General features: G+C 40.4%; 1 protein-coding gene across 5 annotated transcripts in view; it reads left to right on the forward strand.

The window, feature by feature from the left end:
• Positions 1 to 13,346, forward strand: part of PLEKHG1 (pleckstrin homology and RhoGEF domain containing G1) — a 123,923-nt gene that overhangs the window by 65,296 nt on the left and 45,281 nt on the right. For 3 of the 5 annotated variants that reach the window (XM_057375919.1, XM_057375917.1, XM_057375916.1), the window contains exon 4: positions 12,614 to 13,152. In XM_057375919.1, coding sequence (XP_057231902.1) covers positions 12,614 to 13,152 — 539 coding nt within the window. The other 2 variants (XM_057375920.1, XM_057375918.1) reach the window with 2 other exon arrangements.

Here is a 13,346-nt window from a genome sequence, read left to right on the forward strand (position 1 = left end):
CCCCAGCAGGGATCTGCTGCTCAGCAGTGTGCCTGTGGGAGAGGACAACACAGACAGGAAGGATTTTTTTCCCCTCGTGATGGGTTTCACGGTTGAATGTTAAGAGAAAACTTTCCCTGAGGGAAGATAGAAGGCGACATTTTAATTTAAGGAAAAGCACSGACAGAACAGAAGTTATTTTATTGAGGATTTACAGCTTAATGGTCTAAATTTGACCACAGGTTTTGGAAGAAAACAAATGTTTAACTGTGTGGGGGTTGGGTTTTTTTTTAAAATAAAATGAGACTCTAGGTAAGTCATGACAATGGCTCTTAAGTGAATTACCTTGTAAGTTCCCGTGTGTGTAGGGTATGGAGTTGAGAAAGCTTTGATGTACTCTCTATAAACAGGAACAACAAAAGGAATTGTTATTAGTATGGCTTGTTGGGAAAACCYTGCAGTTCCACCACAGAGTTAATACAYCCTCCCCTCCTCAGCCCCCACCCTYATTCATTTTAGACSACAAAATGGGCCAAGTTTCCTCAAGTCAAGGCTGTGTGTTTTGGATTTGAGAATTTGATTTGGATTATAGCTCTAATATTTTTAAAAGGAAGGATTTGCTACTTATTTCTAATRGAAAACAAGCAAGTGGAAAACCCAAACAAGTGGGATTGAATGTCCGTATCTGGAAGAAAGATAAAGTGTGAAGGAAAAATCTGGGAAAAAAACCTGCTTGAGTTGTACTAACTGGATTTAAGTAGGAATCTAAGTTTCTGTTTTCCCTGTCTCTGATCTAAACACTGAGAAGATTCATCTGAGWTGTTTACTGAATACCAATGGGTTTAGATGTTGTTTATTATAGTTAGCAAGAACTCTGAAAACTGGCCAATATAGAAGTGCTTGAAGGCTGCAAAAGAGAAGTAAAATGGTACTGACAATAAAAGTCAGAAGAGCAGAAGGATGGTGGCAGACAGCTGTTATCTGATGTCTTTTCATGAATGTTTTAAATTTCAGCTATCTTGCTGTGATCCACAAAGTTGCTCATGTTAAAGAATGAGGTTTCATGCCCCTCTCTTGTTTGTATTTGTCAGKTTTTTTCCTCCAGATTGAAAAAAATTGCATAACAAATCCAATGATGAGAAGAAATCTGAGGATCTCCTTTTTTAACTAACTTTCTTTGTATGGTGTTACATTTGTATAAAATTCAATTAATATACCTCTGAATAGGAATGYTAGAGAATTTTAATACTTTTAAGTTTGCAGGATTTGTTTTCTCAAGCTGTTGGTAAAGAAGGCACAGGGACTCTGCAATATATATATATATATAGCTTTAATAAAAAGTCTGGTTCCAATTAAGCTTTTTATTGCTCTGATAAGAAAGTACAGAGAAAGGCTTATGACTCAGGAAGTCAGTCACTCTGAATTATGCACCAAATGTTCTCTGTAACCAAGTCTACACCTCTAATCTGTTTGCTTCTTGCCCTGTGGCTTCTGAAGTGTGATTGTTGTCACTGTTAATCTTGAATTCTGATATGACAATAAGTGTTGCAGGCACTTACACCATCTGCATATGGGTGCAGAGGCTGCACTGSTCTGTGCATGGACACTGCAGTGATATCAATCTCTATTCCCACTTTGCTTCTTGCATACAAAAACTCTAAGGAAAGTATTACTTGTTGGGATGTTAATTTTGCTCTCRGTGGTTTGTCTTCATGGAATAACAGCAAAGAAGTAGAAGGAAGTATTGTAGATGCTTCAGAAGGGCCTAAAGCAACTCTGAAAGCATTGTGAAGATACTTTTTCATCACAAACACAGATCTGTTGGAGTGGCTTTCATAGACATGCCTGAGAACCTGACAAGTCAGGGAAGGGAAAGGAATGACAAGGAAGGAAAATTTTATTTTCATGTGGCAGTGTATTTTCTCTGTACTGCAACAGGTTAAGGATATTGAGAGGAAAGTTATAAAACATCATGCCCATACTTTAAAAGTACGGATGTTTCCCCCATGTTCCAGGGGGTGATTTGGAAAGACCAAATCAAGGTGAACAGCAGTCCTGATGTGATAGGGTCATCAGGAGAAAATAAAAAATAGAGATTTGGTGTGACTGCATTTTTAAGGATCTGTTGTCTGGCAACAAGAAGATACCTTTGATTTTTCTGCTGTGACCAGTTATTTCGCTGCCATTTGGCAGTCTTAGTTTTCTTGACCTTATTTATGTAAAATTCCATACTTAGCTGGTGAAGCGGTATAGTGAGAAGACGTTATGTATGTTAAACTCTTTTGACTTGAACATCTGCTTGGTTTCTTTTTATTTATTTTCATTTAAMGGTTTGTGAGATGTCAAAATACCGATGATTGTATTTTGCAAAAGCCTGTCACAGTCATTTAATAAATCCAGTCCTTTAGCTATCATTGCATATGTCCCTATTGAACTGGGATTTTGAAAGAGCTGTAGCCTACCGTTATAACGCCACCTTAAAAATAAGACCTAATGTTCCCTTTTAGGAGAGTGAGCATAAGAAAACATCTGGCTTGAAATGCCAGAGCCAGTCTGTGGTGCAGCCAGACCACCAATATGTCTTAGTTCCAACCTGTGTAGAATTTAGGGATTCTTCTCCCCAAGATGTAAACATGAATACTGCTTTCTGCAACTTATATTTTTATTCAAGGGAGGAAACACAGAAGAAAGTTTTCCCTTTATTGTAAATKTGAACATCTGTTAGGAGGAGCCGGCTGTTACTATTTCTGTTCTGTTTCAAAATTCTAGACTTGCTAGACTTCCTGAGGTGCAGAGGAGATTCCAGTAAGTGTCTTTAGTTCAAAACCAAATGGGAGAGATCATTTAGCTGTATTTAAAGAAAAACATCAATTATTTAAAGCTTTGGAAACTCACTTCTAYTTGGCATCTAACAGTGCCAGCTATTTCAGAGAAGTGGCTTTTACAAAATGTGATTTTTTCATGCAGGATTTTCACTGGAGAGATTTGTAAGTCAACAAACACTGAAAAGTCAGTGACAGAAGCAAACAACAGACTGTTAAAATGAGTTTAAAAGAGCTAATCTGTTTGGGCTAGATACTGTAGTTACAAGTTGTTGTGAAACTGAAAGAGACGGGTTGTAAAAGGATATCTYCTTTATGGTCACACAATTAAGCTTTTCATTGGAACTAGCAAGAATGATTCATAGRTGTCACGTTTCCTTCTTCTGAAACTGTCTCACCCTCTAAAGTTTATTTTGCCTGCTTTACAGTTAGAGACAGTTAACATTTCTTTAGTCTTAAAAACCTCCCCATGTTCTTGGTAAAGCAACAAATGTTGTGTGCTGTGTTGGCTGCCTAGCCAAGACCTCCCATGTGCCTGTGCTGCAGTGGGCTTTGAAAAGTTGTGAACTTCAGCAGCAATTTTAGGTCGCTCAGATGAAATTGAAAACAGCAGTGTGTTAACATGTTGACCTGACAGGACATTTGCTCCAAGCAKCAGATTAGTCCAGGAAGAAGTAGAAAACCAGCCTGGCGTCCAAGCATCATCACAGTGATATAGTGTAGCTTGGAAAATCACTAGTAAGATGCCAGCAGCAAGGCCTGATCCTGTGTGGTGCTGCGTGGAAGGAAGATTAGATGTGGATTTTCATTCTGGCACTGAAGTTTGAGTGTAAAAGTACTAAAACATTCAAGCAGCATCATGTTGAACACTAACTTTTTACAATTCTTCACTAAATGCCACTATGGGCAGAGAAGAAAAAGATATAAAAGCTTTGATTGCTTTTCATCTAGGGTATTACTCCTTCTTGTCATCGAGGGTATTGTTCTCCATATGCAATCRCATCTGCAAGTCTTCACTGAATTTTCATTTGCTCCAATTTAGAAAAGAATAGAACTGTGCCTTTTAAAAACTCTTTATAAAGAGGAGAGAAGCAAGCCYTCAAAATTCACAAGGAGATGGAAAGCAATTCTTTTAAAAGGCCTATAAATGGAGGATTGGATCCATATGCTCTGTTTGTGTTGCAGTACATCAGCAGTATATGATGGTTTGTTCCTTTTGTTAGGTGTCTCTGCAGCACTGTACACAGATTAAATAGCTGCTGCATTGCAGAGAGTTATTAATACATTATGTTGCACTTCCAGGGAAGATGTCAGTGTGTCCTTTAGCCTGAATGTACCTTGTGGTTGAGTTATGGGTTTTTTTTTTTTTAATTTGCTGTGGATAACTTACATCTTCAGTAAATCCTTAGCCAGCTGGGAACTATAGAGTAGCATCATTCTTAACATCTATAAACTTTGTTTATTGTTTAAGTTTAGAAAAATCAAAGCCTTGTTCCAAAATTAAACCAGATCACCCTTTTCAAATCTTAATCCCGATACACTAAAAATGTGGTTTTATGCCACTGGGCTTWCAATGGGAGGGAGCAGGAGATGGAGCACAGAAAGGTGTGCAACTCCTAAAATGTAATGCAGATAAACAAAATGCACTGCAAAATACTGCAATTTCAGGGAAGAAAGTGGGGCCATGAGAAGTTGGGCCAAGCCATTATTTTTCTGGCATATTCATGTACTGTTTCATTTGAGATGCATATTAGTAAAACAGAAAAAGCATTTTGGTTTGCAATCTTCTGCCCTGACAGCTCTCAGTGCTGTGCGTGGAGGCTGAGAGGTTGTTCTTGGGGAAATTCTTATGTGTGGGGGAAACTTCTGCTGGCTTATACATGGGGATGGAAGGGAGAGCTAAGGCCAGGTATGGGTGTGCAGAGATGAAAGAGCAAGGCAGAGCAAAGTAAGGATCTCAGCTCTGTTTTCCTCTTCCCTCCACCCACAAGAATGCTCTTGAAARCTCACTGTGCCTGTTCAGACCAGTGGCTGAAGTTCACACTGCAGTGCTGTAGCCCTTGCTTTTAGCCAGCCCTCTGAAACAGGTGCAGGATGCTTTCTGTCACTGAGTCTTCAAAGTTCAGGAGCTTTGTCATCACTAAATGATGAAGCTGCTGATAYTACTTGTATGCCTTAGGACTTCACAGAACTGACCAAGCAGTGTCCTATGTCCGGCTGACACTCTACAGCTCCAGAAATTAGTTAAAACCTGCCTTGGAGGTGATAAAAGCTCTCTAGGCAAGGTGGGCACAAGCTGTGAGGAAGCAGAAGTCCAGAGGAGTGATCATTAGCTCCTGACAGAAATATATATGAATGTGGAGCAGAGCAAGTGTACGGTAGCTTTGCCATATTCAAGTGATTTGAGTACCTGGGCACTGCACTGTATATGTACTAAGAACTTTGTGGTCAGTGTTGGCCCTTCTGTGCCTTTGAGTGTGTCTGAAGTATTTTGCACAGATCTTGCAAAAAGATTTTTTAATGTGACTATGTAAGTATTGAAAAAGTCTCAGAAACTGCAGGAGAATACAGAAAATACAAGAGAGAGCACATCTCWGTGATCTGTGATGTGTCAGTATGGCAGGCTGCAAACACCTGATCTTTTAGCCTAGGTGAAAGGGACTTTCACCCCAAGAGCCCTGACGTTCAGATCAAAGTGTTTCACAGCTTTGCCAGTGGTATCGAGGCTGTGTTTGCTTCCTTCTCTACCTCCAGTTTCCTGCTGAAAGGCGTTGTTYAAGGGCTGTGCTCTTTAGGAATATCCTGAATGAAGCCATGTCATGTAAAAGGACAGAGGTAGTGAAATTCAAGTATAATTTTAAAGATGGAATGCCTCTTTGTGGGTTAGGTTTGAGCATGCAGCTCTGAGAGCACACCTGGAAGGTGGTGCCAGCAGCTGGGAACTCTTCTGACTTCTTTTGCCTCCCAGCTCCAAGATGAAAATGCCACCACCCCCTCCGCAGGCAAAGGAGATATCAGCTTTCTCACGGGTTAGCTGCAGCCTATATCCGTTTTTCTCCTTTTCTCTGTTTTTCGTCTTTTCTCATGCTGCTTTCCCCCCCTTTTTTTTTTTTTTTTTTTTTTTTTTTTTTTTTTTTTTTTTTTTTTTTTCTTTTTTCTTCCCTTTTACTTTTCTTCATTGTGATTTAGCACAGGGCACTTAATGGATTGGTTTTCACATTTTCTTCTGAAATTCTTCTTGCTCTAAAAAAAAATATGAAACACCAAAGCTTTGCAAGCACTGTGCAAAAGCCTGTTCCTGTTTATATTAGGACAGAATAGGAACGATTCTGTTTCCCAGGATCATCCTATTATATTGCAAGTTCACGGGAGTTTCTCACAAACAGAAARATTTCACAATACTAGAAGGTGATTTATTTGCTTTACATTCTTATCAATATTGTCTGCAAATCAAGAAGAAAAGCATACCAAATGCTGTGGAAGTGGAGGCTCTATTTGATGTTTGCATAGTGTTGTGCCTGGAAAAATGGAAGTTAGTGGGTGTTGCTCAGTGAAGTGTGGGTTTTAAAGTTACCCACAGTGATGCCCATTGTCCTGTCCCTGAATTGCATGATGTCATATGTCATTTAAAGCTCGTAGGGATGCCGAAGACTGYCGGTGCGCTGGGAAAAGGGCGATGAGAAAGTTGTGAATCAGGTTTCTGTAAAGCCTTTGTGTTTAGGGTTTTGATAGATAAAAGCTGACTCATGCAATATTTCTGGCAAAGGAGCTGTACAGACTAGTAAGAGCTTCTCATTTTACCTGAGTGCCCAATGAGCTAATTCAGGAACAGCTGAAGTCAGAGCCCGCGCCTCTCCTCTGCCGCGCAGGTAGGTCGTGGGCTCTTCGGAGAGGACTGAAAAATAGAGAGGACTTGTTCAACCCGGGTGCGAGGAGCCAGAGACATTCCTCGGCGGTGAGATACTGTCGCAGAGGATTTTCCCTTGCAATAATGTTCTCGGGTATTAGCGTGCTCGGTTGTGACAGAGGCTATTCTGCTTTAACTACTGCAGGGGGGTGGGGGACAGTAATTGGACTGATAGAAGCACATTAGTGGGTGACTCTTTTCCCTTGCTGTGAGATTTCTAATAAATGGGATTTCTGTTCCTCAAAGTTCAGTTAAAATACTTGGCTGAGTATCGTTTGTGAGAGTCCAAACTAGAGATCTAATCCTGCAAATATTGTAGCTCTCCAGTGTGATTTTGCTCACAGTGGGTGTTAGTTTTAGAACTGATATGTGTGTGTTCATATACAAAATTTAGTGATTAAAAATCTGCTGACCTTCACTTGGACAGTATTCAGAGCAGAAGATATAGGGAGTGTGTTTAAGATCATTTGGGATTGGTAGTGGATGGATTTTAATCTTTCTCAGTCAGAAAGCTGTAGACCATTTTTTTTTTCTCAATTCCAGTGTTGCATTTTGAATTGTATGCTGAATGTAGAAATTGCTCKGAACTAGTTTGCTTAATTGTATCCACAGTATGAATGCTTTATTTGAAATACAGAGATACCTCAGGGAAAAAAAACAGGAAAGATATTTCTTGTAGTYTCATCAGTTTTTGGAGCTAAACTCCAGAGGATATGAAGACTGTAATTTCTGGTAATGTTGACTTTGTAGATAACACCTTAGGTGCTCTTTTCCATGCCAGGAGAAAGGCAACAACCATGTTAATCATGAATACAAATTGACTTGTGACTTTTTAGTTGTGCAGTATGTCATAAAATTTCATGTGCAGTAAACAACTTGGAGGAATAAACACCTATATTTAGAGAAGACTCGGGGATCTTTAAGTCAGTTTTATATTTGAATACAAAGCACTTTATCTCTTATTGTATGCTAATGTTCTAGCATAGCCAAAGCTGCAGAGATAATGGAAAGCCATTTRTCATTACCATGAATATAATTACAGGAAGGAGGTTTTTGCTAAAGAAAAGGAAGTGATAGAAGAAGGTTATGCATTTTTGGTGAGAACTTGTTTGTGACTGCCCACTGAAAACCTGAGACATGCCAAGATGGTTGTTTTGCATGTGCCTTCACTCTTGYAACTAATATTAGAGTTACCCGTTGGGATGAAACAGTAGTATTTCTTGCTCTTGCATGTCTGTAGGGTAGGGTCATGTCATTGTTCTTGCTGGGGAACACTGTGGGGTCGTGCCATGCCTGTGTGTGTGTGTGACACAGGAGCTTTGCAGGGGCTGGGAAGGGGGAGAGAGTAACTGAATTAATGCAAAGGCACTAACAAGAAATGACCTTGTTTGGGGAGCGTGTTTCCTTGTGAGTAGGGACAAGTAGTAATTATCCTCCTTTCGGCACTGAACTAACAAGTAATTACTGTTATTCCCTAATTAAAGTATGCAAATTGAAGATTTCTCCTTTTTTTTTTCTCCTCAGACTGAGTTAAATACCGTTATTCACAACTGACAAAAGTTCTCAATATTATTTTGGTTCATCCTTGAAAAGGTTCAGTAACCAAAAGAAAACCTAACAAAAAAAGCAGTGAACCAGGCCAGACATGGGTCAGGGTATGCAAGACCTGCTCAGAGCATGTGCCTCCACAGGCTCTGGGGGTACCTATGATTTCACACAGTGTTTGCAGCCTGAGTTTTGATGAATGCACCTASCCACTGCTGCTGCTGAAACTGGGGGATGGAGTGGAGTGGGCTTGTAAATCAGGGTATGGGACAAATTACTTACTTTTTTATAGTAAGTTTGTATGAAAGACAGAAATTTGTAAGAGGGCACAGGGTTTGCAAAGGCACTGGGTCAGTTATGATTAATAKAGAGCAATCCTGGGGGAGGCTGTTTAGTCTCTCCTTATTCTCATTAGCTCAGTTGTGAATTCTTCACCAGGCAGTTAGCACAGACCTTAGCCATCTGCTGCAAGAGTGGAGTTACTTTGTGGTACAACTGCAGAGTAAAACTGTACTAGAGTTCTAAAAAGCCAAATACAGACCCTGCCAAGAGAAAAAAGCATGGGCATGTGGCTGTGGCAATGAACTCCATTAAACTGCTGCCTCTCCTGATGAGTTTGTGACTGCAGAAATCAACTAAAAATGCTGCTCCTGATTTTAACAGCAAGGGTAATTKTAGAGGTTATTTTCCTAAGTGGTCTAAGATTATCAAGTCAAAATGTTAACCCAGTGGTCATTTCAAACCCACCACTAAACCATGTCCCTAAGTGCCACATCTACACATCTTTTAAATACTCCCAAGGATGGTGACTCCACCATTTCCCTGTGTAGCCTGTTCCAGCACTTTACAGCCCTTTTGGTAAAGAAATATTTCCTGATATCGAATCTAAACCTCCCCTGGTGCAACTTGAGGCTGTTTGCTCTTGTCTTATCATTTGTTATTTGGGAGAAGAGGCCAACCCCCACCTGGCTACAACCTCCTTTCAGGTACTTAGGGGAGACCTTATTGCTCTCTAAGCCTCCTTTTCTCCAAACCAAATACCCTCAGCTTCCTCAGATGCTCCTCATAGGACTCATGCTCCAGAGCCWTCTCCAGCTCCRTTGCCCTTCTCTGCACATGCTCCAGCACCTCRATGCCTTTCTTGCAGTGAGGGGCCCAAAACAGAACACAGGATTTGAGGTGWGGCCTCACCAGTGCCAYGTACAATACTCAAAGGGGTTTCTGAAGACAAACGTGTGAAGCCTTGGGAGATTTACAGATACTGTATTATTGGGAAGGGCTATAGGTTTGTCATAGTTGTGTCTACCTGAGACAGAAACTGAGAGCCAGGGTGTGTCCCCAAGCCCTGATTTCCATGAGCTGAGTGTTTGGTACAGGATGTGCCACCTGAGGAAAGGGAGCTGCTTCCTGGTTCTATGCCATGCTGAAATCCCCMGTCCCCTGTGCCCTGCCTTTCTGCCAGGTGTGCCAGCTTCCTAGAAGCCTACCTGCTGCTCTGCAGGAACACAGGGCTTCTGTGCCATCAGAGTGCACCCCGAGAAACATATTTTACTGGTTGGACACATAATGGACAAAATTGTAACAAAAATTGTTTGCAGAGAAGCCAAATGACAATTTACATTCGTCGGGGGAGGCAGTAAAAACAAAGTAGAAATAACTTTTGAGGCTAATAGTCAGGATGAGGCTTTGAGGACAAAATAGATGCAGTAACAAATACTCAGTTTGGTATAATTTATATACAAGCATGCAGAAATAGGAATTTGTATCAAAAATGGAGGAACTTGAGTCAACCGTGTTGCAAGCGGTTAATTAGCCATGCGTTGCAGGTGCCTGGGGTTTGCCAAGGTCACTGGGGATACAGGTGGTAAAGACCAAGCACATTTTAACTATTACATCTAATCCCTGTTTTTTTTTTAAATAAGCAATGATGTTGTCATTAAACAAGAAAATAAGCGGGTTTACTTCGGTTTTCTAAGACATGTTAGGATTTCCCAGTGCTTCTGGCCTCAAGTATGTCCTATGTAAAACTACTTTTAACATTTTTTCTGACTAATGTCCTTGACATGCACTTGTTTTTTATTTTTTATATTAATGAAAATGTTTATGAAGCAAATACATATTAATGCCTTTGTGTTATTATCTGAGAGGCAGATCAGATGTCAGTGAAACAGGAAGAAAAGAGTGTGGGGTAGCGGAATTTCACGGGAATCCTTTATTTCCCCCTAAAAGATTAGAGAGCAATCCTGGGGGAGCCTCATTTATTGATAAATATATTTATTGATAAATATATGGTATTTATTTATAAATGAGGCTAATCCTGGGATTAGCCTCATTTATTTTCCCCTAAATGAGGCTAATCAGGTGTTTCTTCATGATCTAATTTTAGTAAGATATCCTGGAGTAAGTTGGTGGAATTGTACCCCTGTTATCTTGTTTATCCTATGCATTTTTCAAAGGGGACATTTTTCATTCAGCAACGTTGTACTTTCTAACTTGAACGTGAAAAATGATCCAAAGCTGATARCAAAAATACATTCTTTCTTATCAAAAATGTATAGTTTCTTATACTAAGTAATAGGAAGGCACACATCACTTTCTGTACCCATACAGAAACAAGAGAATGTCACTGCATTTTTCYRTTTTAATTTTTTTCCTKGTTTATTGCTTTATACATTTWATTTYGGAATTGRCACTTGATGTKKTTTATTTAGAAAGGGTAGGAAAATGTACTTCTATGCTGCAAACCTACAAGAACCTGACACAAGGAATGGCTATAGATTTYCAGACTACAAGGTAAAACCAGAGGCACAGAGGTGCTGAATTAGGTTTTTAATCTAATGGCCAATTTCTAAACTGTGTAATGAGCCAATTACTCTCAGTGTTAATTCCATGCATCACCTYGAGGGCAATACTTCTCCTTAATAGAAAGCTAATACCATCATCACTGAAATGGCACTAGTAATTACTCACATAAAGTGAAATCTTATGCATTCAAGATAGGCCAAATAAATCAAAACATTCTTCTCTGRGATTTTACTTCTGTTTTCTTTGGATTGATTTTGAAAAATGGGAAAGTTGCTTTTAGCTTTGAACGAAACTCTCCCCCTGCTCTGACAGCTGCAGGAGCTGTGTCCGGGAGGTTTCTGGTTGTAATTGCAGAGCAAGGCTGCCTCAGTTCAAGAAGGGCCACCTTAAAGGTTGGGCGGGTTTGGMTTGCAACTTTATGGTTTCTTTACTGAAACTCTTTTCAAGAGCTGTAATTGCTGGTATGAATGTTTGAAAAGTTGTCACTGGACTAAAATAAGGACTAAGCGACTGCTCTGTGGGTAGCTTCAGTATTGCTTTTCTTCCTAAATTGTCACAAGTTTCTCCTTTTCACGGGACAGACATTATGAAATTCTATGAGTTTGTGTCAAGATCTTTGGGGTGGAGGCTTCTTACTGAAACAAAGCYTTGAAATATTGAATTTACCTGCAGCTGCTTTTGCAGATTCTCATGGTGCATCACAGACAATTTGGCCAGAGATGAATCTGCATTGCATTGTGGACAGTGTCCTGCAGGGCATTTTGGCAATGAAAATAAAGCAGAATTGAAATGCCAACAGGAAGACAGACGTCTTATTTTGTTGTTGCGCTGGTCTGAAAAACAGCTTTGGGTCAGTTCAGCAGGGGGTAATATTCTGGCTTGAGCAGAACAGTTTTAGAATTACTTATTTTCCCAGTAGAAAACTGAATTATTTGGCAGCACTCTTTCCTGTGGGGGCTCTTTCTTCARAAACTACATTATTTTCATTGGGAGATCATTCTGCTTTTAGTATTTTTGTACAAGCCACAGAGCTGGTAATTGATAACTGCTTTTAGTTTTTGTAAGAATATTGGCTTTAGAGGATTCAARCTGAAAGACATTTCTGGTATCACTGTGTGTTCCTTGAGTTTTCCAGACCTCCCAAACCAGGGTCAACACTCAGCTGGGAGATAGCAGGGAATGCTCCCAGCAAAACTGTGGGGATCTTTTTTAACTTTAAGGAATATCTTTTGAGTTCTGTTTTTTCCCTGTGCTAAGCCTGAGCAGTGGATGTGCTAGCAACAAGCCCAGCACACTGGCACAAGAAGGAAATCAGAGACAGAACTGTAACCAGGAAGAATGTGGTACCTCTGATGTAGCCCCTGGTGGGGGATCCCCACAACCTAAAAAGCATTAGAGTCACAGTCACCCCCAAATCATGTTGTTCTGGTTGTCTTTTAGTTTAAGTAGTGKTGTGGCAGTTTTCTATGCAAAAAGCTTTAAAAATATCTGCCGTCAACTTTTGTGTTATGTGGAGCAGCAACAATAAACCCACTTCTTCTGTTTGTTTATTTAGATGACTTCCACTTACCTCTTGATGTTGTACCAGCTGTGACCGAGGCCCTTGACTCCAAGAAAAAAGGGGAAGATTTGCACAAGGAGAGCAGAACTTTCCACTACTGTGAAAAAACCACCATGGACCTGTCAGACAGTGACCGTCCTGTCAGCTTTAGCTCCACTTCCTCCTCTGCATCCTCYAGGGACAGCCACTGCTCCTTTGGAAGCAGAATGACCTTGGTTTCAAACAGCCACTTGGGTTTGTTCAACCAGGATAAAGAAACAGGAGCCATCAAGCTAGAACTGGTCCCAGCCAGGCGATTTTCCAGCAGCAAGACACGCAAAAACTCGGCTGCAGAGCAAGAGGATCCTGAGGAAAACCTTGAAAAAAGGCCAAGCATGCCAAGGAAAGCAGAACCAAAAGGAGCAGGCAAAAACTGTGCTATGTCCCTGGTCACAGAGCCCACCAGTCCKAAGCTCCTCTACGTAGACAGAGTCGTCCAAGAGATTCTGGAGACAGAGAGGATGTATGTGCAGGATCTRAAAAGCATTGTCAAGGTAGGGGGCTTGGCTTGAGGTGGTGTTTACTGTTCCATAATGCCTTTTTTTATATTGTTTGATTTCACAGCAGGACAGGTGGATCTGGTGATGGAACTGGCATTTATAAATTAGTGTAACATCATTGTTCTWGTGTGTTTGTAGTTTTTATTTGGTAAGATAAATCTAAGCTCTTACTATGTGTTCATGAAGAA

The sequence above is a fragment of the Malurus melanocephalus genome, unplaced genomic scaffold (genome assembly GCF_030028575.1).
Source record: "Malurus melanocephalus ecotype Western Australia unplaced genomic scaffold, MMel_1.1 scaffold_264, whole genome shotgun sequence".
Lineage (NCBI taxonomy): Eukaryota > Metazoa > Chordata > Aves > Passeriformes > Maluridae > Malurus > Malurus melanocephalus.